The sequence below is a fragment of the Mytilus trossulus genome, chromosome 8 (assembly GCF_036588685.1).
Source record: "Mytilus trossulus isolate FHL-02 chromosome 8, PNRI_Mtr1.1.1.hap1, whole genome shotgun sequence".
Taxonomy (NCBI): Eukaryota; Metazoa; Mollusca; class Bivalvia; order Mytilida; family Mytilidae; genus Mytilus; species Mytilus trossulus.
Window position 1 is genome coordinate 59,979,734 of NC_086380.1, and position 25,488 is coordinate 60,005,221.

Here is a 25,488-nt window from a genome sequence, read left to right on the forward strand (position 1 = left end):
ATTTCTTTTCCTTTCTTCATTACATAATGTTTAGAAAGAGTGATCCAAAAACCTTCAAATCATTGTCAATCTTATATAAATTCGTTTGTAATACAGAATAATATTATTTTAGATCTCCATGTTGAATTCTTGAATTATGGGAACAAAGGAAGAGAAATAAATTTTGATTACAGGTGAATAATAATATGGGGTCACCTGTAATAATTCTTACTTATTTAATTTAAACGATTTAACTCGGTCATTTTACATTCTTTTGTTTAAGATCACTATTGAATAGCTTAATTTAAAGCTTAAATTCCATTTAAACATGATCTGCCTTTAAACGTTTACTTTCTATTATTGTAGCGAATCAAAACTTTTAAACTGTAACCAAACAATTCAGTAAGGATATAAATCATTTAGAATTAATTTAAAGGCTTGTACCTTTTGTGCATGTTTCAAGTTTGGTTATGATGTGCATCAACAAATTAAGTAAAATATTTTATAAATTATTAAAATTTATCATTCTACCAACTATATCATTATAAATTTTCTTCTAGAATCTAAAATTCTACAGACAAATAATTTAAAATATAGTGAATATTGACACCTTTTCTGTTCGATGATGCATTGTACATATTATATTCATTAAATGGTATATTATCTCTCTGACAATTTCAAAGAAAAAATCTTCTTAATGAACTTTCAGGTAGACAGCAATAGAAGTCAATTAACTTTATGATAAAGGAATCTTTTAACATGTTTAAATTATCAAAAGTACAAAATATTTACCATTTTGCCTTTTTTTCATTTTTTTTTAATTTGAAATGCAAGAATAGCTTTAATAAACTCATATCATAGTTACACTTTGTTTGTTTTGTTCAATAAGCATGGTCACAAATAGGAAATTGGCTTTCAAAAAGAATAACAAGAAACGGAAATTAACTGTCAGACCATCGCAACGATTGCTATTCCAAAGATCCTAACCCACTGACAATACATCTTTGCCATTATAAACAGGACGTTATTAAAGACCTCTCACACAAACTTATTGATTCATTAATTACATATAACTCAAAATACCTGTACACACATAACAATGTCATTCTAGTAAAATTTCATAGATCAATAACTCGTAGAATTTAAACAAAATCAGATCCCAAGGGAAGATCTTCCTGTGGTTTTGAGAAGATTTATTGTCTTTGTATTGATAAAAACATTGTTTACCTATTAGTTTTTCATGAGAAAATGCACAATATAGTAATAAGGCATGGGGCTATCTTGATTTAAGTCTATTTATTGTTGAATTTGTCTTTTGAAGAAAATCGAGTTATCTCCCATAGATTGTATTTATGCTCTATCTTAAAATTCAATCTTCAATCATCTAAAAGAGATATTTTGCCATTTCAGATGTTGTCAAGTGAATTTTAAGGAATGACTGACACAAAAACCAGGTGTTTATTAATATTCAAGGTAGAGTAAGAGCCATGAATTTGATTTTTGAACCGAAGGGTATTGACAAAGTCACTATATTGATTGGTTCCATGATAAATGTTTGTGTTCATTTTACTAAGATCAGACTAGGCATAAATTTACTTTTAAAATATAAGAAATTAAATATATCCAGGCCTTGCCAACTTTTCTTTTAGTGTTCTGTGATGTTAGGTGGCGGTTCAACTGACATTTTAGCCATGTTAAAGTCCTAAATTTTAAATATCTTCCAACTCCTGGCTAAAAGAATCTTCCCTATACAATGGTAACTTAATATTAAAGACGAATACACATCCTTTGGTCTATCAATATCATGATGGCAGCTGTTAAATTTGTTCACTTTTCTTCAAGACTCTTGATGCTCTCAAGTTGAACATTTGTTTTGAAAGGTGAGACTTGTCATATTCAATACAAACATTATTTTTTGTTGATATCATACTTTTTCAGGTTATTTCAGTAATGTTGGCATCTTTGTAGGCATGGGATAAAGAAAAAGATGATAAGACAAAAAAAATCCACAAAAAACAACTGAGAATAAAGAGTGATTTTAAAGATACTAACATTACTTTGGAAAGAAATCAGGTGATCTTTCTGAATTACTGCAGTATAGGAGAATCGAATATTTTTATTTTTATTTTAGATTCAAATTAACTATTACTTTTGTCAAGCAATTGGACAGTCCATAATAATATGATATGAACAGACACCAGAAACTCACTATTTCACTTTCAGGGACGAAGAAAATAGATAAGAGTTCAAAAATTTCTTGTGAAAAAGCAAGATTGAAAGAATTGCAAGTTCTCTTGATGAAATTCTGATTGTTTTGATACCAATGTGTCCATACATCTTGTTAAATCACATATCAAACATAAACAATCCATTTACTTGTTAGGTAAATGAAATAGAGTTATCTCCCTTATCACAATTATATATATCTAAATAAAATTCTTTAAAAATCTAATAAATAATACAATACATATTTTTAAAAACTTGAAAAATGGATCTGTTGATTCTTCTTTTTTTTTTAATAATAAAAATAAAATAAACAACTATGTATAGAAACTATTTTGTTTTCTTTATGTTCTATCCTTGGTACTTCCCTGCATGTTTTTCCTAACTAAGCCTTGAATCATAGATTGTAATGCAATTTGATAATTGTTTGACATTTAACCCGATACTTTTTGACCAGCTGACATCATGCAACATACGCTATAAGCTTGCCTGTACATTTTCATATGGGACATAATTTCATGAACGACTAACCTACCTTCTTCTAAAACAGCCATGAGATCATCCACAGTCTCACATTCTACGATAAACAGATTCTCCACATAGAAACCTTTATTTTTGGACCATCGGACATTCAGGTACCTTCTGTGGTTGGTGTTCAACAAATCTATCACCTGCAAATAAAGGTACTTATAATCATACACATCTTTTATTTTTTAACATAACACACATTTTGTTTGTTAGAATATTATGACAGAGAAAATAATGTATAAATTAAAATGTGTTATAAATAAGACAGCAACTTAGCAATTAAAATAGGAAAGCCCTTATGAAACACAAAATATATAAAGGGCTATATATAATTTTCATTTACTTACTAACAAATGGGAAAGCCCTTCTGATGCAGGATAAATATTACTTGTACTACTTGTACTATTATTTAAATTATACAGAATAAGCATTCTGAGTTAAGATAAGATGTCTCCAAAGATTCTCCAGAAGACATGGAAAGATATATACCAAGTAATGGAATTGGAGCACAGGAGAACCAAGAGTTAATTAAACATTATAGATCTTTATTGGTTTTGAAAACAGGAGTGAATTCTATGCCCCAATCCCATTGAAAGGGATATTGCTCTCTGATGAAATGTAGCCTAAAAACTTCTTCAAGTTTGAAAGACCAAACGCAATCTTTTTTTTGTTACTATTCAACTAAATGACTAAGGCAACATCATTGATGTTAGGTTATGACATCATCACATCTTCTTTGACTCAACATGCATGTCAACTGAAAATACCTATCTCAGTTGAAAAGCTTGAGATAGCAATTTAATTGAAAATTCATTTCTCTGGTAAAAGAATCATAATGATATAACTCTCCAATTTTCTCTTTCTGGATTACCAATAAATTCACAAATTTAATTTCATTTATTTCATTTTTGGTGACATTTTTAGTACATAAATGACAACAGAAAAATTTGGGCCGATTTTTTTACCCAATTCCAATGTATGAGTAGGAATGTGAAACATATATATCTCAACAAAAGTGCTTCACTCTCAGACGAACAAAAACCCAGGTTTCGATATCTTAATCTTTGGACAAACACTTGTAAAAAACTTGTTATATTAACAAAAAGCCTAAAATTGACAGACAAATATTGAACTGTGAAAGAACCCCAAAGTATTTACAAAGGAGAAATAGCATAAATTACAATAGTCATCGAATTTCAATTTGATCACGTCAATTTCAAGTTGAAACTTACAAGGTTTTATACTCTGGGGTTATGTAGACTTGGATTTCAAGGGCTTCCTTGTTTGTGGATCGAGATAAAGAAAACTGTCAGCGTTGTTTAACAAAGATATTGAGACGTTGTTTGAACAAAATTTAATGTCAACAAAATATTCAAGCACTGGCTATGAAACCATTATTAAAATTTCTAACAGGGTTATAATTATAACAAGTTAGTTAATTTGTATCAAACAAGTCTTTGTATTGATCAATAACATATGATTCATTAGAAATGTACATTTGGAGAAGAAAATCTCAGTATACGTTGTGTGTAACAATTACCTTATTAAATATTTATATTACAATTTTATACGTCATAAATTTCTTTACACAATAGGAAAGAAAATATTATAACAAAAGAATGGTCTTTTTTGTCTTATCTTTTTAAATTCTAAAGATATTTCTCATGATCTATACATTAACCATTGATATTTTTAAAGAGGGCTAAGGTTCAGAGCAGTTTAGTACTGAGGCTAAGGATGGGTTTGAAGAAAACAATTTCCAAGGCTAAATCATATCTTTTAATGAGCTGCAGCTTAAGACATAATCACATTTGTAATGAACAAAACTTTCAAAAACATATTTTACTTCACCTCACGGTCATAAAACTTTCGAGCATGATTTTTGTACTCAGACTCGAAAATCAACCAATCAAATTGCTGGATTTCATATTTCGAGCATGATTTTTGTGCTCTGAGCACTGAGCAAAGTTTTATGCCTTCAAGGCAAAATAAGAGATTATGAACAAGGTTTTAACCACCAAACATTTCTCCTTTGTCCCAGCCCTTATCTTGTTTCTTTTAATTTATCTTGTATGAGAACTGTTTAATAGATTTCTATGTTTGCTCCTCTTTTTAATACTGCCAATTCATTTATTTTCTTGGGTACCAATTTTTTTTTTATTGAGGAAAATTTGTATTTTCATAAATGTTTGGTTTCATGGTTTTGCCAAAGTTTGCAAACAATCCTATAGAAAACTAGTACTTTGATGTACATTTTAATTCATGGTCCACTTTTACCCTTGAAAGCAAAGAAATTTGGTATCCAACCAATAATAATAAATCTACAGTACTTCAGTTTCATCTTTTTTTTTATCTACAAAAAGGGAGATAACTATGGGGAACAGATTCAGAGGACCTTTCCTCCATTAACTGGAAACTTGGTCTACTAACAATAAACCTTCACTATACAAAATAAATATTTAACCTTTGGCAAGGTCAGACAAAATTTTAAAATGCACATGGGCAAAAAGTTCATTTTATAACGAGAAATGCTTACAAGGCTTTACAGTAGCCAGGATTATTCTTCTATTCAAGGGAGATAATTTGAATATTACTAATCCATCAGACAAGAGATAATGATGATTTTTTACCTGTTCATTGTATATTTCCAGATAAGAAGCTTTAATTGTTTTATTTCCTGTGACCTGTCCTAATTGTTGTACCAGGTATCTGAATGACCTCTGGATGACCCCTTGCATGTCTGATTCTGGATGGTTGCCACCTTCAAACTGAAATACACAACAATATTACTCCAGAATTTATTAAATTTGTTACATGTATTGTTAAAACTTTAAATAATACAAATTGCTGATTCATTTTTATTCATTTATTCTGTTAGTGTGCTCATTTCATGTTATTTTAAGGAAATGAACAAACTAACTAAAAACATGAAATTAACGAACTTGCAAGTTATCTACCCTGATTTGGTTTTCATTTGGCAAATCATATTAAAACAAATCATTTCCTTGTAGCAAATCCACAAAAATATCTCTGCAAATTAAGGTTGAACGCAGCCTCTAGAAAAGAAAAAAGCAAAACAGTGCAAGCAGTAATCAAAATGGAGGTCTCATTGGGGGGTTCCGATCCTGGATCCCGCTTACTGTTTTGTCAGATTCCTGTATCCTGCTTACACTATATACGTAAGCAATTCTCATTTTTTTGTCATTTCCCAGGTCCCGCTAGACCTCATTTCCCGTTTTTACTACACAATAATTGACTTTCCCATGTCATGCTTACCAAAAATCGACAATCCCGCGTCACACTTAGACCCCAATGAGACCCACACAAATGATCTTGTATGATGTAAATGTATAAATAAAGTTATCTTAGGCTTCAATCTATTTCAAACTAACAAAGTTATGGCCATTAATGTAATTAATAAATGAAGAAAGCTCAACATTTTGCAAGTAACATCTTAGTAGAAATTCTGATGATAATTACTTCAGTTAAAACCAGTGAAGTGTGACGAAATTTCAATTACCAAAGACTTAAAATAGAAGTCTCAACTTCCAAGATAATTTGGTCAGGCAATGTTATACATATTGTTCATATGACTCATACACTTCATTTTATGTGGAAGTTATCATCTTTAGTTTTCTATGTTGTGTACTTTTATTTGTTTGTTTGACTTATTCTTTCTTAAAGCCAGGGTGTTGTCGATTTCTTTTTGTTCTACATGTATGAGTTTGAATGTCCCTCTGGTATCTTTCACCCTTCTTTTTGGTCTGCACAGTTTTAGGGAGATAACTCCTGTTCAAACCCAAATATCACCTAATATAAAATTAGGACATGTGATAAGACAGCCATTATCAAAACTATCAAACAGTTTCAAGATGAAGTAAATAAGCACTTATAGGATAGCCTAAGTCCTTCAACATTGAGCAAAATCGATACCCTAAAACAATTTTTTGTTTGTTAAATACTTAACTAATTTTTCGAAAGAGTTGTTTGTTTAGTTCTCATAATGAATGGAAAGGAATTTGCATATCCTTCAAATGTATGCACAACTGAAACTAAAAATACCACTGTCTCTGTTCGAACTCCATAGCGCAGGTAGAAATAACGAAATAAACAAGAGTGTTCGCATATATGAACAATTCTTATACAAAACAAAGATAAATAACCTTTGGCATTTTAATAATCTGATTTCTAACCAACAACATAGAAACATAAAGGGCCAACTTAAACATTCAATATTATGCAAGTTTATGATCTATGTTGAGGACTATAAGATGAGATTTACGTGTTTGTTTTAACTCTATATATTTTGTATATTGTCTTAAGTATGTCTTCCCATGGATCTTTTTTGTTTTTATGAACTATTTTTTCTACCACCAGGAACGTGTAGTTATAAATCAAATGAAGCATTGTTAAGTGCCCAGGTTAAAAACAATATACTGTGGATTCATTATTTTTCGTTGGTTACCAAATTTTTCGTGGGTTTCGTGGGTACAGGTGAACCATGAATTAAAATGTTCAACGAATTAACATATTTTCAATACACTTTGAATACAGAGATTGGCAAAACCACAAAATCAAATATCAACGAATTTGCAAGTTTTTAGCAATCCACGAAAATTGATACCCTCGAAAATTAATGAATCCACAGTAGTCAAAACTTCTGCAGGTATTAAATGTAAATGTTTAAAAATTGGTCAAAGCCAGGTTTTTTTTCAATTTGGTAAATCTATTGCATCTTAAAAATTAACATTTCAGATAGCATCATATTCAAGCATCATAACTTGTACTTCTTTTTTTAAATTTTAAACGTCATATAAACAAGTACCACCATTCTAAAAACATAATTTTTACCTGCAGAAATTTAGTAGGTTAGCATTAGAAACAATATGTTATTAAAAACTCAGCTGAAATAAAACTCCAACTTTACTCCATTTTAAATTTGGATTATTCCCTTTGTAAGAATTATCTCCCATGTAAACAGGTCTTTTAATGATTTTACAGTTTACATGAACCAAAATCACTTTCAGAGAAAATTGCATGTAAGGCAAATATTTTAAATAAACCTTAACCTATGGGAGATAACTCTGCAAGTATGTAATTACAAATGTGAGGAACTGTGTTTAAATATATTGAAGGAACCCATTACCAGAGTTTTAGGACTTTAACATGTTAATTTGTTGGTGTTACTAGAAACTCGTAGTTAGTCCACACAAAATAAAGCATTTTGCAAAGAACTTTAAATGATACAATTCAAATGAAATTTGCAGGGAATTTTATCAATCGTACTTCTAGAGAATTTTCTTAACTTTTGATAATTTGCAAAATACTGCCAAAGTCTGATTTATAAATTGTACAATGAATAATCAAAAAGTATTAAAATGAATTGAATTAAAAGAATTCTTGCATTAATCCAAAGAAAAGCATGTGTTTAATTCACACTGGTGCCAAATATGAAAATAATGATAATCAGAATTTGTAAAAAAAAATCATAAAAATAAAAAAAATACAAGCATACACTCATTTTAAGTTTTTCATATAAATAAATTTCGAACTTCAAATCAATATAAATGATACATGTATAAGGACTTCAACAATATTTTTAAAATGAAAAAGTTAAAAACACAACTTCTTCTCAACTGGAATTGCTGTTTCATTGTCATTAGTAATTTTTTTAATTGTTTTTGTAATTTTCAAGCAGCTTGATTCTCTGCCACGTCATGCACTTACAATCTTCCAAAATATAATCTCAAACAATTCTAAAATTCCATTTTCAAAACATAGACAATGTAGAAAATGTTTTGTTATAAGGGGAGATAACCATTTAAATGGGAGTTACCTTCCCTTTAATTGAAAGAAATATTAGAGATAAACTTAAAATGAGTGTATAAATAAAAAGATTCCCCTTTGGATAATTTCATGAGAATCTGCAAAGAAAGTAACATGTAACAATAACAGGAAGTTGGTTTGAGGAAATCAAGGGAAATAACTCAGGACAGACCTCTTCTCCATTTTCTGTAGCTGGAAGCTGAAAATTAAGACAAATTAAGAAATGGAGAATGTTTAATAACAATTGTATCTTTGTGTAAACACTTCTTATGAATTTCAGTCTCCCGAGTGAGAGTATTATGCCACACATGGCACAATTGCCACAGCTAGTGTACAACGTAACACTACTATGGATACAATCGTGTAATTAACAGCTCCATTAGCTAACATGTTGAACAGCTGATACAATACATTGAAACATTTCTTAAAATTAACATGCTTCATAGAAACGACTGTGTTTGCAGATAACTCCTTCTCAAACCTAGCTGCGGAACAATAACTCTTATGGTCCTTATTATATTTATATATTTATGGTCCGCATTTAGATTCCAGGTTTTAAAACAGACCCATAACATTAACATGGTTTAACTTATTTGGTGCATGAGCACTCTAACTTTCATTGTGATCATTGGCAGATTAAAAGATAGATTTTAAAACATTAGGAATCCTTTACAAAAGTCTTATCAACCAATTAACTTATAATCATGTCAATCTAACAAATTACGACATTAAATTAGATTTCCTTTTTTACAGATTACAGTATAAAGCTGTTCGATCAAGCTCTGTTTTCCTGTTTCTTATATCATAATGCCGTCAGTCTGTGCTTTGGTAGAAATCACAGGAAAAATGGATAAATAAGATCGAATTATGTATAATTATTGTATTGAATTCCTAATATTGTCTGACCAAGTTTTTTTTTAAAAGTGCAACATAATAACTTCCTTTTATTTTAGTAAACACTCCAATTATAGTTAATAGCTGGAACAATTAACTTAGCAGGAGTACAAATTAGTCACAGAATTTCATTGAGAAAAATAATTTTCATAAATATGTGCTGAATTTTCTCTTATCTTTATTTGACATGTTAGTTTTCATTTTTTTCTCTTTCAGTTATAAGTTGAAGAGTTAAAAGCTTTATTAAAGCTTTTCTTTATTTGACAAATTATGGGTTTTTTTCTCTTTCAGTTGTGAGTTTCACTTACATTACAAGCATTTGGTTAAGCTATAGGTTACCCATCAATGACTGATGTCATTTCTGAGTGCTATGAAATTGAGAATGGAAATAGGGAATTTTTAAAGAAACAACAACCTGACCCAAGAGCAGAAAACAGCCCATGGTCACCCATGGGTCTTCAACATATATAGATATAAAGAAAATGTGGTTTGAGTGCCAATGAGACAAATCTTCAACAAATCACAATGCATGTAAATATGTGTGCAAGTAGGCATGCTTATTTTAGAAGTACATTTTCAAGATCAAATCCGAAAAAATGATATATATTTAACAATATATCGATCGACAAACAGATTTGACCGTCTGCACAGATATAAATTCTTTTGTGTATCATTCTTTTTTAAAGTCCTATGAGGTATATCAATGTATATATTTACACATAATTAGATGATTATATGTAATAGTATAAATCTATTGTTACCTACTAAATAATCTTAAATCAGACAAAAACATTTAAATACTAGCATGGTGTTGACATGTAAACAAATGTTTTGGCAGTGGTAGATCAAGTACTGTTGTTATTCTATTATACAATGATGTAAATATTTTATACTACTAAGAAAGTACCCATTGAAAGTTATCAGTTGTTTATGCATATATCTTTTGTCAATTAGATAGTTCTGGTACTGGCATTCAAACTCTGGGTCCAGTTTTATTATATTTGAATTTTTCAAATGGTTTGGCAGTGGTAGATCAAGTTCCCTTGTTTCTTAATTCTAATATCCTATCATACAATGATGTGAACATTTAACACTACTTAGAAAGTACCCATTGTCAGTTGTCAGTTGTTATATGCATATTAATTGCCAATAATAAACAGCTTTGGTACATGTACTGATATTCAAACTTAAATAGGTCCAATTAAAGTATATTTTTGAAAGTTTATTAACCAAAGTTGACAGGGTATCATAGAACATAAAATTTACAAAATGTTTTGGCAGTGGTTTGTTAAGTACTCTTGATTTTTAATCCTATACCTATAATATAACGCTTTAAATAGCAGACTCAGAATTTAACACTTATTTAAGAAGTGCATTTTCAAATGAGAAAGTATCCATTGACAGTTGTTATTTATGCATATTAGTACTTGCCAATTTAACAGTTTTGGTTCTTATATTCAAACTTAAATTAGGTCCATTAAAGTATATTTTTGAAAGTCTTTTAAAAAATGATAAATGAAATGTTTCTGATAGAATCTGTCAAAGCTTTCAATAAAATCCCTTCTATCATGTCTAATGAGCAGATGTTTTTAGCGATGATGGGAAAACTAAGTTCAACAGTTAAGTCCAGTGGCGGATCCAGGTGGAGGGTTCCTGGGGTTGGAATCCCCCTTGTTTTGCACTATCAATGCATTTGAATGGGGACATATAGTTGGAACCTCCCCTTTGTCCTGGGTTGGGAATCCCCCTTTTTAAAATGACTGGATCCGCCCCTGCAATCTCAACTAAAAAAGCAAACTCAATCATTTGTCCAAGAAATTTAAGTATTGTACTCAGAAAAAGCTATGGAAAATTTATGGCACATTTCATACATAACATTTTAAGATATATAGCATTAGACTTCTAGAGACTATTTTTTATCAATAGGCTAAAAGATCAATAACCACATGGACCTGCAAAACCTGAAAACATTTAGGACAATCAAAAGTTCAATGAAGAATAAAAAACTTAATTCATATAGTTTTTTCACTGACCCTCCTACCACCCTCTTGACATAATAGAGGAAAAATTGATCTACCAATAAGGATATATGTAAAATCAATGCCAATTTATACAAAATTTGCAGCAATTTGACACCCTCCCCCCCCCCCCCCCCCCATAGTAAATTATAAAACATACAAATCTTAACACTTGCTGTACAAAAAGTTATGCAAATATACATGCAGATTCATATTTTTCATAATTCCCCAGTCCAAAAAACATTCCGATGGACTTTCATGCAAAATTGTGTGATTTCTTAACAACATTCCAACGTGAATAAACAAAATATTGTGTTTGGACTTACCGGTATATATATTTTCCCATCTTTCTTTAGTGATAAAAAAGGAAAAATAATCAAATGTGGCCAAAGTTTTTATACATGTTTTTCACAAATTTATTATGTAGTGTCATTTCCTATTTTTAAGGAGACTAAATTTGTACTTATCTTTAAAAAAGAAACTTTTGATAAAAGTGGCAGATCCATTTGATTCTGTAGTTTAATATCTATTTTCGTTGGTCCAGGAATAGTGGTGTTTTTGTGAATTTTGTGTTTCATCATTATAATTCCTGGAAAGGATGAAATCCACAAAAACTAGCAACCCAAAATGACTAATGATTTCCAAGTTACTTTTTGAAGGAAAGTGAGGAAACATTTTGGAAAAAACTAGTGCAGTAAAATCCTATCTAAACCTGGGACTGAAAGACCCAAGATATATTTTCATATTGGATCGGTTGTAGGTTTCAAATTTAGAAATTATGTTTCTTCTTTTTCCTGTAATACAGTGAATGATTTAGCCAGGTTCTGTTTTACTACAGGATCAATTTCAACTGTTCCCCTTCATGACACAACCTCAATAATCTATATTACCTGTTGTGGGGGACCAGTCATTGTGTGAGTTTTACCAGATCCTGTTTGTCCAAAGGCAAAGGCTGTACATGCATACCTGTAGAAAAAGGAAAAAAAAATAAAACTTAAATTTACCATCTACCGCAGTACTTGGTTTTTTTTTATATACTATAAATTCAGAAATTATTGCGATGTTTTATTATTGCAAAACAATGTGAGAGGGTTATAATCGCAAAAATTCAAACTTGCATTTAGAAAATTTTTAAATGAATTTAACAGGATTTTTCTCAATATTACAAACTTTAAAATCACATTTTAGTCTAAAATGACAAAATCTCAATAATAAATGCATGCAATAGAGCTTTACTTAGACTTATAAAGTTGTCAATTGTTTAAGAACCTACAGACTTGAAATTGTTTTTTTAGTGCTAGTTGTTGGGTTCCTGTCCCATTTGTTTATATTTTTTGTCTCCTTTATTTTGTAGTCTACACCCTTCAATTTATTATAGTTCTCAATATTTCTTTATGGATGATAGTATCAAATTCATTGTGTCAAATTATTTAATATGAAAAGATTTAACAAAGTTATTTTATGTCGGTGGATAATAAATCTGTGTTTCTTTTATCTGATCTTTTTGTTACTTGCAATTAAACACAACATGAATTATTAACAACTATATATTTATGATGTAATTTAAAGCATATCAGAATAATAATTGTCGAGTACCAGAAAAAGACCTTTTTATTTCTTTAAGGATCAATATTAATGATACAATAAATAGGTTAGGTTGTAAGGAATACAGTTGTCATACTACTTTTTAAATCAACTTATTTCTGCCCCAATGTTTTGTCACCAAGCTCAGAAATTTATATAGAATGCCTAGTAAATTAGTGATTTTCTATAGTAATAAACTTATTCTAAAAGACATCTAGAAACTGACAATGAAGGTCAGTTGAAAACAAAAGTTTACAACAGAAGAGATGATTTCAACTTCCTAATTTCACCTCTATTGTAAATTCCAGTTTATATTGTCATTAAATTTTCATTCTGATTAGCATTTATTAATTACACATGAGGAATCAAGTTCAGATTTGTACATAAAAGCTGATAAACTTCGGTAAAAATCAACAAAGTTAAAAGTTCAACTGAGATACATGTGCCGACCGTATGTCAACAAACAATAAAACAACAGATTTTTTAAATCTTTACAATTTAAAGACATTTGTCATGGATGGGGATCTAAATGCCAGCTGGCAGGTGATCAAATGCTAGACAAAAAATGTGCCGCTTAAAGTCGATTGAGTCTATAAGTGGGTTAATAACACATTGATTCTACCGAAAGATTAATTACAAATAGTTTTATAAATTATCTTTAAAGTAATCAAATGCTGTATTATTCATTTCTTATTATGAGTATTGTGATCCTATAGTCACAGGGCAGGGTCTACAATATTGCTCTGCTCTTACAAAACTTGAATGAGAAAAAAACGTATTGTAATTTGTATTTAAATAGTTACTTTTATTGGTTGTCAAACGGCAATAAAATGTTTATAGAGTGTTTAATATGCTTTTTTATTGAGGGAATGGGCAGAGATTTCTACAGTAAATTTAAAAGTCTTTTTTAAAGGGAGTTTGTGATGTTTAAAGATATTTTCCATTTAGTTTGATATATGGTTATATACCAAGTGTTACGATCTCAAGGTCATCCCAAGGTCATAATAGAAAACAATAAACCTATAAAAGACTGATTTTATAATCTGAATATATCTTCCAATCTTATTATCACACAATTCTTTTTAAACATATATCTACACTACAGACATTGCATGACTATTATTATGCAAACTTAATTTTTGCCTTTTATCTGTTTAAAAGTTCAAAACATAAAAAACAAGAATGTGTCCATAGTACATGGATGCCCCACTCACACTATCATTTTCCATGTTCAGTGGACCGTGAAATTGAGAACAAAACTTGAATTTGAAATTAAAATTAAAAAATTCATATCATAGGGAACATTGGTAATAAGTTTCAAGTGGATGTAACTTCAACTTCATCAAAAACTACCTTGACCAAAAACTTTAACCAAAACTTTAACCTGACTTCGAACTATCAATTTCTATGTTTAGTGGACCGTGAAATTGGGGTCAAAACTTTAATTTGGATTTAAAACTAGAAAGATCATATCATAAGGAACACATGTACTAAGTTTCAAGTTGATTGGACTTCAACTTCAACAAAAACTACCTTGACCAAAAACTTTAACCTGAACCGGGACGGACAGACGTACGAACAAATAGATGGAGGCACAGACCAGAAAACATAATGCCCCTCTACTATCGGAGGTGGGGCATTACAAGAAATGAAAAGTGAGTTCTAGATTTCAGGATGTATGCATGAACTAAGTAAAATTTGTGTTCAAAGTGTAAATTAAGAAATAATTCATGGGGGCTTGAATATATAGCGAGGGGTAAAATATCGGCATAAAGGGACAACCCGTGGTAAAATCTAGATATATTCAAGTCCCCATGAATTATTTCGATTCTAATAGGACAAATACGGCAATTGCTTTGAATCGAAGCGCTCTAGGTGGAGGCCATTATTTGCCGTTCTCATAAATTAACGCACTTTTAGATTGGCGTAAAAGAACGGAGCAAACAGAAAAAGTGACATGCTGAAACTATTCACAAAACTTATTTAGATAGATTTGGATGAATTTTAATGATAATTATCTTATATGTCTTCTATGTATAAAAAAATGGGCTTGTATACCACATTTTAGCATCGTTTGTTGGCGTTTCCTTGTTGTGATGATTTTCGGTATCAGGAGCGTGTATTTTCCCGTAAAATGCTTAAATTATAACGTCATCATTCTATGATGCGGGTACTTCATTCATAAAAAAACATATGACGTGGGAGTACGATCGGAACAGCCAATGCAATATATTCATATTTTACCACGGGTGTGTTCTCAAAGCGTTTGAAGGACGTCATGTTAGAATAAGGTATAACAGTACTGTAGTTAAAAGAGTTGCCACCATCAAATGCAGTTTTACTGGTGACATGTACTTGTTTTCAGACTTTGGATAAAATCTCATATAAACATGGATTTGCAATTGTTTAGGGTTAATTTTGGATTATTATTTTTATATATATATATCATATTCATCAAACACATGAGATTTTCAGCCAATCAAAATGGCAGTCATAGACATTTATAGATTCGACAATAAATTTTAGCCAATGTAAAACAATGTTACAAAAAGATTAAATAGAATTCTTGTACTTACCCATTGATTGACATATCAATTAACTTTTTCACCCCTGAGTGATCAAACACATCTTCCTGCAAAGCTTCTGGTTCAAATACAACATTGTAAACAAACGATCGGTTCACCGACACATGATCAACCTGAAACACACAGTTCAAAGGTCAACTGCAGTCGTATGCAAATGTCTTCAGCATCAGTGTTTTTACCAGAATTTTCAAAAAGTACCATGGAAATTAACAAAGCAAATGGGAAAAGGTTCCATAAACACTCTTATATAAAATCATCCAAAACTTTCACCAGGGTAAAAAATAGTGCTTTAAGGCCGTTTTGATTCAATCAGTTTTCCTATGGTATTGATATCAAAGGTAATTTGGATTTCTAATCCCATCAGCAGTTGAACCCAAGGATGTTAAAGAGAGAACTTTGTCAGTTTTGCTTTCTTTGTTAAAATATATGTCTTCTCTGATCTAGTATAAATATTAATTTGAGATGTCTGCCGCTTTTAGAGATTCAAAATAAAAGAAATGTATAAAAACTTAATATGTTTCAGCAAAGACAAAAGTATGAAAAACACAGGATTGAAATTAAGTGTTTTGATATTTACAAACATTTGAAAAAACCAGGGACGTATATATAGGTCCTTGAAAAAACATAGCAAATTATTAAGCAGGAAAAGAAAAGTGTTTTCTATCTTGCATTAAATGTAGAGTATATAGGTAGAAGTTGTAGAAGGTTTTGTAGAACTATAAGAGCCATCTTGCAATAAAAAAAAAAACACCTGGGAATTTTGAAAAGTTGGCAGGTATTTGATAGTTTTTCATGATTTTTATGTCAGTATATTATTTTTTACATGTTGATGAGCATTTTTTCTTTCAAGGCCAGAGAAAAAGCCAAACTTAAGTAATAGAAATAAATGTTTATTGTTTACTAATTTCAATATCAAATTAAATGAACATGAAAACTGCAAAATAAGAAACATGAATTTACCTCCACTCTGCCCTCTCCATGGAATTTTGTCACTAACTGATCTTTTCTGTCCCTCTCCTGGCCATTTGCAGGTCTAACTCTGAAATAGATAGAGATTATTTCATCTAGACATTACTTATAGTTAGTCAGCATTCATGTGGTACAAAAGAGTAAAGCTTTATTCAATCTATGTGCTATTGTTGTTTTGTTGATTTCTGGGGGAGGGGGATGTTTGCTTTCTGAAGTCCATTATGTAACATGTGGACTGAAGGACTGATGCTTTTCATAAAGGGTCAGATAAAAATGAAAGGTGTACTAGCTGTGACCAGACACATACATATATACATATTCATATTATGCCGCTGATGTAACCTACATCCGCAGCAAAGGTCCGCAATTTGTGTATTTTTACATCTTCAGCAGTTCATAAGAAATCTGAGGATAATTCCTTCACAAGTGCACTACGAAAATGACTTCTTTGTATTACCTGAAAAACACGAAGATCTGTCAATTTTGTCTTATTGTAGGCAGACTCGATCACTTTTATATTGAGAAAATCCTGCGTGAGAACACCACCAAAATTATAACAGGAAGTCAATAAACTATGAACCAAAACAAACGCGGGTTTAATTCCGGAAGTATTTGATATATTGTCTGAGAGTACTGTGCCGGTTATATAGTAGTGTCAGATATATTAATGGACTGTAAAAAGCAAACACCCCTCCCCAGTTATCGACAAAACAATAATAGCACATGGATTGAATAAAGCCTGACTCTAAGTCTCTTTTGTACTATGAATTATCGGAGATTTTACTTCTATCATCAGAGGCGGATTTAAGGGGGAGGCGGCAGGGGGCCCAGTCCCTCCTTTTTCGGGAAATATTTAGTTGCTTATATAGGAATCACTGAAGCATGATCGGAGCGGGCCCTCATTTAGGCAGTCAACGGGCCCCCCCATTTATGAAAATTTCTGGATCCGCCACTGATCATTATTTTAAAAGAATACAAATAATGTGAATATATGACGGTCATGCCGAATCACGATATTTGTTAGTGTTACTGTCAATGTACTTATTGACTCGGTAGAAACTTGTATGCACACGGGAGGTGTAACGACCTAAAGAAATGCGTAGTTTTTTAATACATCAGAATTGTGAACAATCCGTTTGTAAATAGAACCTTATCCTAAACGTGTAATTCAGCCGATCGTAAAATAAAGTTTTTGCTCATCAAAGACTGAACTTGTCTGATAAAAAGATTTTCGCTACTTTTCTTGTCAAAATAAAGACATCGCAATCACATTATTTTTACTAAAACATTCAGTATTTGACGGTTTCGATGATACAATAAATATTACAAGTATGGGTCATTTAAACAAATCTTTCCAAATGTTTAAACTTTCTTTGATAAAACGACTTAAAGATATAACCCAAATCATTGTTTCAAATACACTTGAAACTATTTTTACAGCTATAAGATACGGTTTTGAGGATTAGTACTCAAAGATTAAAGGCAAATTTTGGATAAGAGATTATTGAACAAACTGACCTTCCTTGAAGGAGGGAAATACAGAAATTTTAAACTGGGACACTTCTTTTGTTTTTATAAGGACGAGACTTGATTCATTTCATTGTACTCTAGTGATGGAAAACACGCCTTTAAGCAATATCTAAATTATCATCACGAATGATAAAAAAAAAATAATTTGGTCCTGGTTTGTCATAATATTTTAAGTGTTATTCTTTTCAGATCAAATCGAAAACGTTAACGTTAGCTCATCACAAAAAAAATTGATAGACACATACAATCTTGTGTGAACAAAGTGCTCTCACGCAATTAACAGTAAGCTATAGAAAAACTAACAATGAGCCTAGCACCCTATCAGGCTATGGAATCGTGAACGGTTATCCAAACAGTGACTTCTTTCAAGTTAGAACTTTGCATCGTACACTATGTAACCATGCATAACTATAGTATTACAATTAATCAATCGACAGTTTCCAAATAGCTTACAAAAGTACTCGTTATCCGTCAACAATGACAGTGCCCCAATGGCGGACCAAGAACTTTTTATAAAGGGGACCCGCTGACTGACCTAAGGAGGGACCGCTGACTGACCTAAGGAGGGCCTGCTGACTAACATAAGGAAGACCCGTTGACTGACCTAAGGAGGGCCTGCTCCAGTCAAGCTTCAGTGATGCCCTATTCAGTAATCAATCATAATTTTCCCCACTGGCAATAATGTGTATGTAATTTAGAACTAACCTAAGAACAACGTTGATGTGATCATCCAGATCATCTCCTGAGTTTTCTGTAGGCGCTGTTGATGATAAAGTAGTGGAACTCCTGCAAGTAAAAGATAAACATAATTAGAGGTGATCTATATGGACATCCATCAATATATGACACTGGTGGTAATCATACCTACTCTCTTCAGACGGTGACCTATATACATCTAGGTCATTGGGGGTCTGGTGACATCTATACCATATCTCCTGTCAACCGTGATTTAAATCAATGGTAAGCGACATTTTTTCTCTAAATGATATCGACGATGTTGTCGATTACAACGAAGGATTCGCAATGAATGAATCATCGATTAATCGAATAATCATCGTCCTCAGGACTAGAAAACTAAAACACGCCGAATATGAAATGCCACTATTAGATATAGGAAGATGTGGTGTGAGTGCCAATGAGACAACTCTCCATCCAAATAACAATTTAAAAATTAAACCATTATAGGTTAAAGTACGGCCTTCAACACGGAGCCTTGGCTCACACCGAACAACAAGCTATTACTATGGTTTGATATTTTTAGATGCAATGCAATCTGTCGACTGAGACTCCTTTATAAAATTCTCTCCTCAAATTTAATTACACAAACAATTACGAAAAGTTTCACTATAAGTTGACAATTACGAAAACAATAAACCTGATTCTTTAAATGTACATGAACCTACTAAGCACCCGTGTTCAAGCTAAATTTAGACTCTGGTATAGAAAACATGAACCTACCAAGCGTCCGTGTTCAAGCTTAATTTAAAACGTAAAGAAGACATGAAACTTCCAAGCATCCGTATTCAAGCTTAATTTAGAGGTAAAAAACATGAACCTACCAAGCATCCGTGTTCAAGCTAAATTTAACATGTTTAGAACTCTTTTTTCCTCCTGTCGGAGTAATACTCGGATTCCTACTAGAATCATCCCTTGCACTATGTTTATTTGAGAGTATTCCCTCGTGATCATCAAAGCTTTCTATGGATAGCCTCGAAAGATATCCTTCATTAGTATCATCCGGGATCTCCAAGTGATTTTCATCGCCGAGCATAGGCTTTCCCTCATTTATAACACACAAATTTGATGGTGTCGGGACCGCTGATCGGGTTGTAGAACTATCATTGGAAGGTGTCGGTCCTGCTGAATCGGTAGACAAGTCTATTTGTACAGGTGTTCCCCTTGGTGTGGACGAATTTGAATCTGCACCTGACGCATTTTTTTGCGATTTTCGTTTTCCAGCAGTTTTTGGTTTAGAATTCTGTTGCTTGAAGTTGGTCTTCGCCGACATGTTTTTGACCAACTATATCAATTTATTTCTTTCTCATAAAACGGAACAATTTCTGAATGCAGTAAATATATAATTGTCCTCTTGGAGAAGTTTATTATCTTAAAATAAAACTCCATTTTTATCATTTCAATTTTTTACGTTTGTAAAACATCATTTTCATTTATAATCCCTCATAATGAAATAAAATAAATCGCGGTAATCGTCAAACAATGCCAGCGTTTTTGAATCAGTGGATATTTTGAATGAATACAAATCTGGATTAGTAGATTATAAAAAACAGTAATACATTTATGATATTAATATAGAAATTTTAATGGTAGGCCACTTAGAATTCAATACTTGAACAATTAAACAATGGAATGCGTTTGACCTATTCGAATTTATACAAAGACAGAAAATGGAGCACTTCAAATATATGGTGCACTGTGATAATCTTTGACTCTGCATGCTAATCGCGACGCCGTAAGATAGAGAGGAGGGCCACGGAGAGAGAAAGAGTTTTTGCGCCCTCATTCGCAGATACATGTTGGAAATCGTGTATTTTGTTCTTGTATAATCAACTTTATAAAGATTGTTTACTACAGTAAGAAACATATATACTGATCCCAGCTACAGATAAGCTTCATTTGGCTTAGTTACAGTTCAGCTGGTCATGGCTACTTTCACTAAATTTAATCAAAAGGCATCGCTCGAAAAATCAGATAACGAGACATCTTGAGCAAAAATATAATTTTAGATTAAAGAAAGCAGTTTTTCGTAAAACGGGGGAATTAATTACCTTATCTACATAAAACAGAATATTGAACACAAATATTCATCTCTATAAAAGATCCATTAGGTTTCATCTGGGGTTGAAGTCATCATAGTATAACTTTGTTCAGTGTTTGGAGTACAAAAATCATGCTCGAAACATGAAATCAATCATTTTGATTGGTTGATTTTGGAGTATGAGTACAAAAAACTGACTCAAAAGTTTTATGACTTGGCCTGGGCTCGTTACTTTTTTCCACAGTAATAGAGCATGATACGTTATGTTGCATCTCCATGCATGTTTTTAGACATCAGATAAGTTCGAAATGCACCATGACTAAAATATGTTAATTGTTTTGATACTATCGCTTCATTGATGACGAACTTGTTCCTGTATACAATTCATCATAAACAGATTAAAACAATGCATCTCGACTTCGCCCCGTAGGACAAAAATACAAAACAATTTAACTACAAAGTTGGAATCCTTTTAAGTCTTTTAATTTCTCAATGTTATTATTGATAAGAATTGTATATGTAAATTAAAAACTAAGGAACTTAGCAAAATGTGTTTTATACTACAGGACACCCTGCGATGTTTGGTAAACATGTGTCTTAGAGGTTTAATTATTTCAAGTCGTTAATATAATGGATAGCTTAAGGACCTGCAAATCATTAAACATTTAACGTTTAGATCGATCGACTATAGATTTTCAATATCTAATAATGGAATGACTTGAATATGAAATGGATACTTTAGATTGTTTTGCCTTAGCAGCGCTGGGCGATCAAATCTAGAATAAAAAGAATTATTTATGAATTAACCAATTAGTGAACGAGATTCTAAAGCAATCTGTAAGACAAATTTCATTAAGGAGAATGACACATCCCATCCTGTCTTTTATCTATAGAAGAAATTTACAGATAAATCTATGTTATTAAATGAGTTTTGTGGTTTTTTTTGTGGTTGCTTGCGTTTCAATCTTTGGATATTGCTCATTGTGGAAGGTCGTTTGGTGACCTATAAAGTTGTTAACTTCTACGTCTTGGTCTCTGATGGAGAGATGTCTCATTGTCAATCTTACCACATCTTCTTATTTTTATATTGAACAATTTCCCAATGGATCGTCGAGTCCATTTATTTTTCATTCATGTCTTTGAAGATATGTCACACTATGAATCTTTTCTTCGCATACCATTTACATGTCAGATTCTATGTTGGTTAGATATATTGTTATAAAACTGGACATCGGGCAGATAGCTAGCACTTTCAGTGTTTATTTTTTTATACATGTTAATTGTCTTAGCCTTCATCTTCACTGGACATATATATATACCAAAGCATAAGCATTTTGAGGCATACACGATGACGCCGGCCGATTCCGAATGAAGTTTCAAAGGGAAAACAATATTATGACACACTGAAAGAATTACCATATATATACATTGTTGTAATCTAAACTAATTGTTTAATGTTATGAGTTATAGCAATTTGAAAGTATGTAGATCAAAGAGAATCATTTTTAATTTTTAATAACAAAGAGTTGGATTGGTAGAGGAATGGGTCTCATTTCTATAAATGGAAGACTTAAATGTTACATTGTATTTCGGGAAACATATCATTATTTTCCCTTTCTATACGTAACATAATTGATAGTTTTTGGAATGTAGAAAAATAACTTTTGAGTGCGAATTCTTTGACACTTTTACATGTTTTATGTCGAACAAAAGCGAGTGCATGGCAGTTTACATTTTTTTTTTAATTCACAAACGTTAATCAGAGAGATCTGAGAAGTTGAAATTCCTCACCCAATTTGTACTATATCGCACTGCAAGACTCTGAGTAAAGAAAAAGAAATTTAACTTCAATAACCCCAGTCTTTTTAATTATTTACTTGTTATTGAAAGTGTAACTTGTTGACCTTCGAGACCAAACTATCATCTCAGAAAATCGGAATTGGATACACGTCTTAATTAAAAACTTTTAAGGGTAAAATTTAGTGATTGAAAGGATATTGTTAGATCGACCTTCGTAATCCATTTTGACCACCGTTAGTGTACCTTGCCATTGTCAGCTCATTCGATATTTCATTTGTAAAAGTAACTGATTTTTTTTTAGTGAATTGCAACCTTTAATTACACCATTTACAATTTTAAAAAATGATAACATCTCGTCTTTTAAATTGTATGTATTGAAATTAACATGAAATTGAGTCGAGGTGTTCCGTTTCAAAATGAACAATCCTTTTCGCCAGTTGAGTTTAATAACTGTTATTTTTTCTTTCTTATTGTAAAAATGACTTGTTCTTTATATAACTTAACATAGTAATAATGACTGATTATAGCGACGAATAGCGGGTTAATTTGACATTGGCATAATATGCTATCTTTTCATCTAGATTTTCAAATAACTTGTATTCACAATGGGTTATGATTATATATACATGTATATACATTTTACTGCAACTTTTACCATTCTCAATTCATAAAATATATATGTTGATTTAAATTAAAAGTATATTTACTTATGCATTCTCGTCTTCTATATGGCACTGAATTTATTCTGTACAACATCGGTACGTCTAAAGATTCTAAACACTGCCTTAGTGCACTAAGCTTCTGAAATGCACTAAGTAAGGGGAAGTACCGCTACAATAGAAATGTAGCGGTGCTTCCCCTTATCTAGTAGATGCATACCCAAATCACTATTTTTTTTAGCTGTACAAGCGGAGTACCCCTTAAGCTAAGGGTAGAGTAGTCGCTAATGTCAGGGGTCGGGGATGATTCCCAAATGGTATATATATATATATATATATACACAGTAATGATTTTTGGAAGTCCGGTTACATAAACACCAAGGTCATCCAGTACAATTAAGTTTTGAATGTAAAAGATTTTGAGGTGATACTATCAGGACTTTTATTTGTCTCGTAAGTTGTTTAGATGGACCTGTAACTTTGCCGTAGTTTGGCTTTGGGTGGGACTGTTTTGGCTGTGAAAAATATAAATGAAGTTTCTAATATTTTAATATGCCGCAACACCGAAGTCATGTATTACAATTAATAATACATAACAATATATAGTACAAACATAACAAATATAGATAAAGAATAATTGAGAAGTTTCCATAATATGTATATAAATAAGCTGTTGACCTGACCTTATGAGGTGAACATCTTAAATTATGTAAAAAATTTCGGTCAGGTTTAGGTTGATTTTACGACGCTGTTGAATCATGAGAGGGACAGGACCTTATTCGGGACGTCGGGATCGGGTATTTTTAAGTTCGGGAAATCGGGATTGACCCTTTCGGGATCCGAGATTTCTTTTTGCGAATTTCGGGAGGTCGGGATTTGATATTTTTTAAATTCGGGACCCCGGGATTGCATATTTTTAAGCCCGGGATTTCTGGATCAGGACCCCCCCCCCCCCCCCCCCCCTTAATCATTGTTGTACATGTATACCCACGTCACTTTATTATTCTCATTCCATAAATACTTTTCGAAACGAAGAAAAAACCTGCGGTTCTTATATAGAAAACTGAATGAAATTATACAAATATAGGTGGAATATTGATAAAACCATTAAATCTGAGAGCAAGATATCACCGGAAGATGCTATTATCAAAATCACATGACTTCTGCTAGTTTCAAACTAGGTAACCAAATTGCATTGCGGATATTGAAAATTGTTTCTGTCATAGATTTTCAGCATAAACATCTTGCTAACAATATGATCAACCATTTAGCAAAACCGTTTTAAAAATGAAAAAAGTTTAATGTAGTCACGTAGCCATTATACAAACTAAGGCTTACTAAAAAGTCTTGTTATGTTAAAGAGCAGACTGCACAAGTGAAAGAATCATTCTGACTAAGACGGATACGATCATGCATCGTTGTTATAAAGCTCAAGGATGGAGTTTTTGCATTCACATTTTCATCATGTCACTTCTTGGATGAAAAGGCTGTTAATTGGTTCAGATGATGAACATCATCGAAATAGCTTTACTATAGTAATGATCAATAGAAAAGAGAATGGAAAGGGGGTGATTCAAAGAGACAACAACCCGACAAACAGACCAGAAAAAAAGGTCAAAGCCGCCAACGCAGGGAGAAAACACCGCCCCAAATGTCAGCTTATACAGTTTATAGATATAGGAAGATGTGGTATGTGTGCCAATGAGACAACTCTCCATCCAAGTAACAATTTATAAAAGTAAACCATTATAGGTCAAGGTACGGTCTTCAACACAGAGCCTTGGCTCACATCGAACAACAAGCTATAAAGGGCCACAAAATTACTAGTGTAAAACCACTCAAACGGAAACAAAACAACGGTCTTATCTAAATAAAAAATATTAGGGATATGTCAAGTTTTAACCGAAGTGTCTATCTATTTTCGTATCTAAAAAATAAAGAATTTTGCGATTGGGTGTCAAGCTTATATTAAGAAAACATTTTCTAGGTGTCAGCTTATGATTTGTTGACATGTTGCTATTTATGTATACAAGTTCTTATACAATTGTATAACAAGATCAGGGATCTATATTACAATAGAATATACGTCCTTGGTCCAATCTAAGAGTTTAAGACTA

At 31.7% G+C, this 25,488-nt stretch overlaps 1 protein-coding gene across 1 annotated transcript in view; it reads right to left on the minus strand.

Moving 5' to 3' along the window:
- The window catches only part of LOC134681220 (kinesin-like protein KIF12), a 54,287-nt gene extending 33,990 nt beyond the window's left edge, over positions 1-20,297 (minus strand). The window contains exons 1-9 of the mRNA XM_063540737.1: positions 19,696-20,297; positions 18,842-18,922; positions 16,598-16,676; positions 15,629-15,750; positions 12,359-12,434; positions 11,795-11,818; positions 8,729-8,755; positions 5,361-5,498; positions 2,738-2,873 (exon numbers count right to left, since the gene is read on the minus strand). Of these exons, the coding sequence (XP_063396807.1) occupies positions 2,738-2,873; positions 5,361-5,498; positions 8,729-8,755; positions 11,795-11,818; positions 12,359-12,434; positions 15,629-15,750; positions 16,598-16,676; positions 18,842-18,922; positions 19,696-20,144 (1,132 nt within the window). The 5' untranslated portion in view covers positions 20,145-20,297. The remainder of the gene's footprint in view (positions 1-2,737; positions 2,874-5,360; positions 5,499-8,728; positions 8,756-11,794; positions 11,819-12,358; positions 12,435-15,628; positions 15,751-16,597; positions 16,677-18,841; positions 18,923-19,695) is intronic.
- Positions 20,298-25,488: the final 5,191 nt, after the last annotated feature.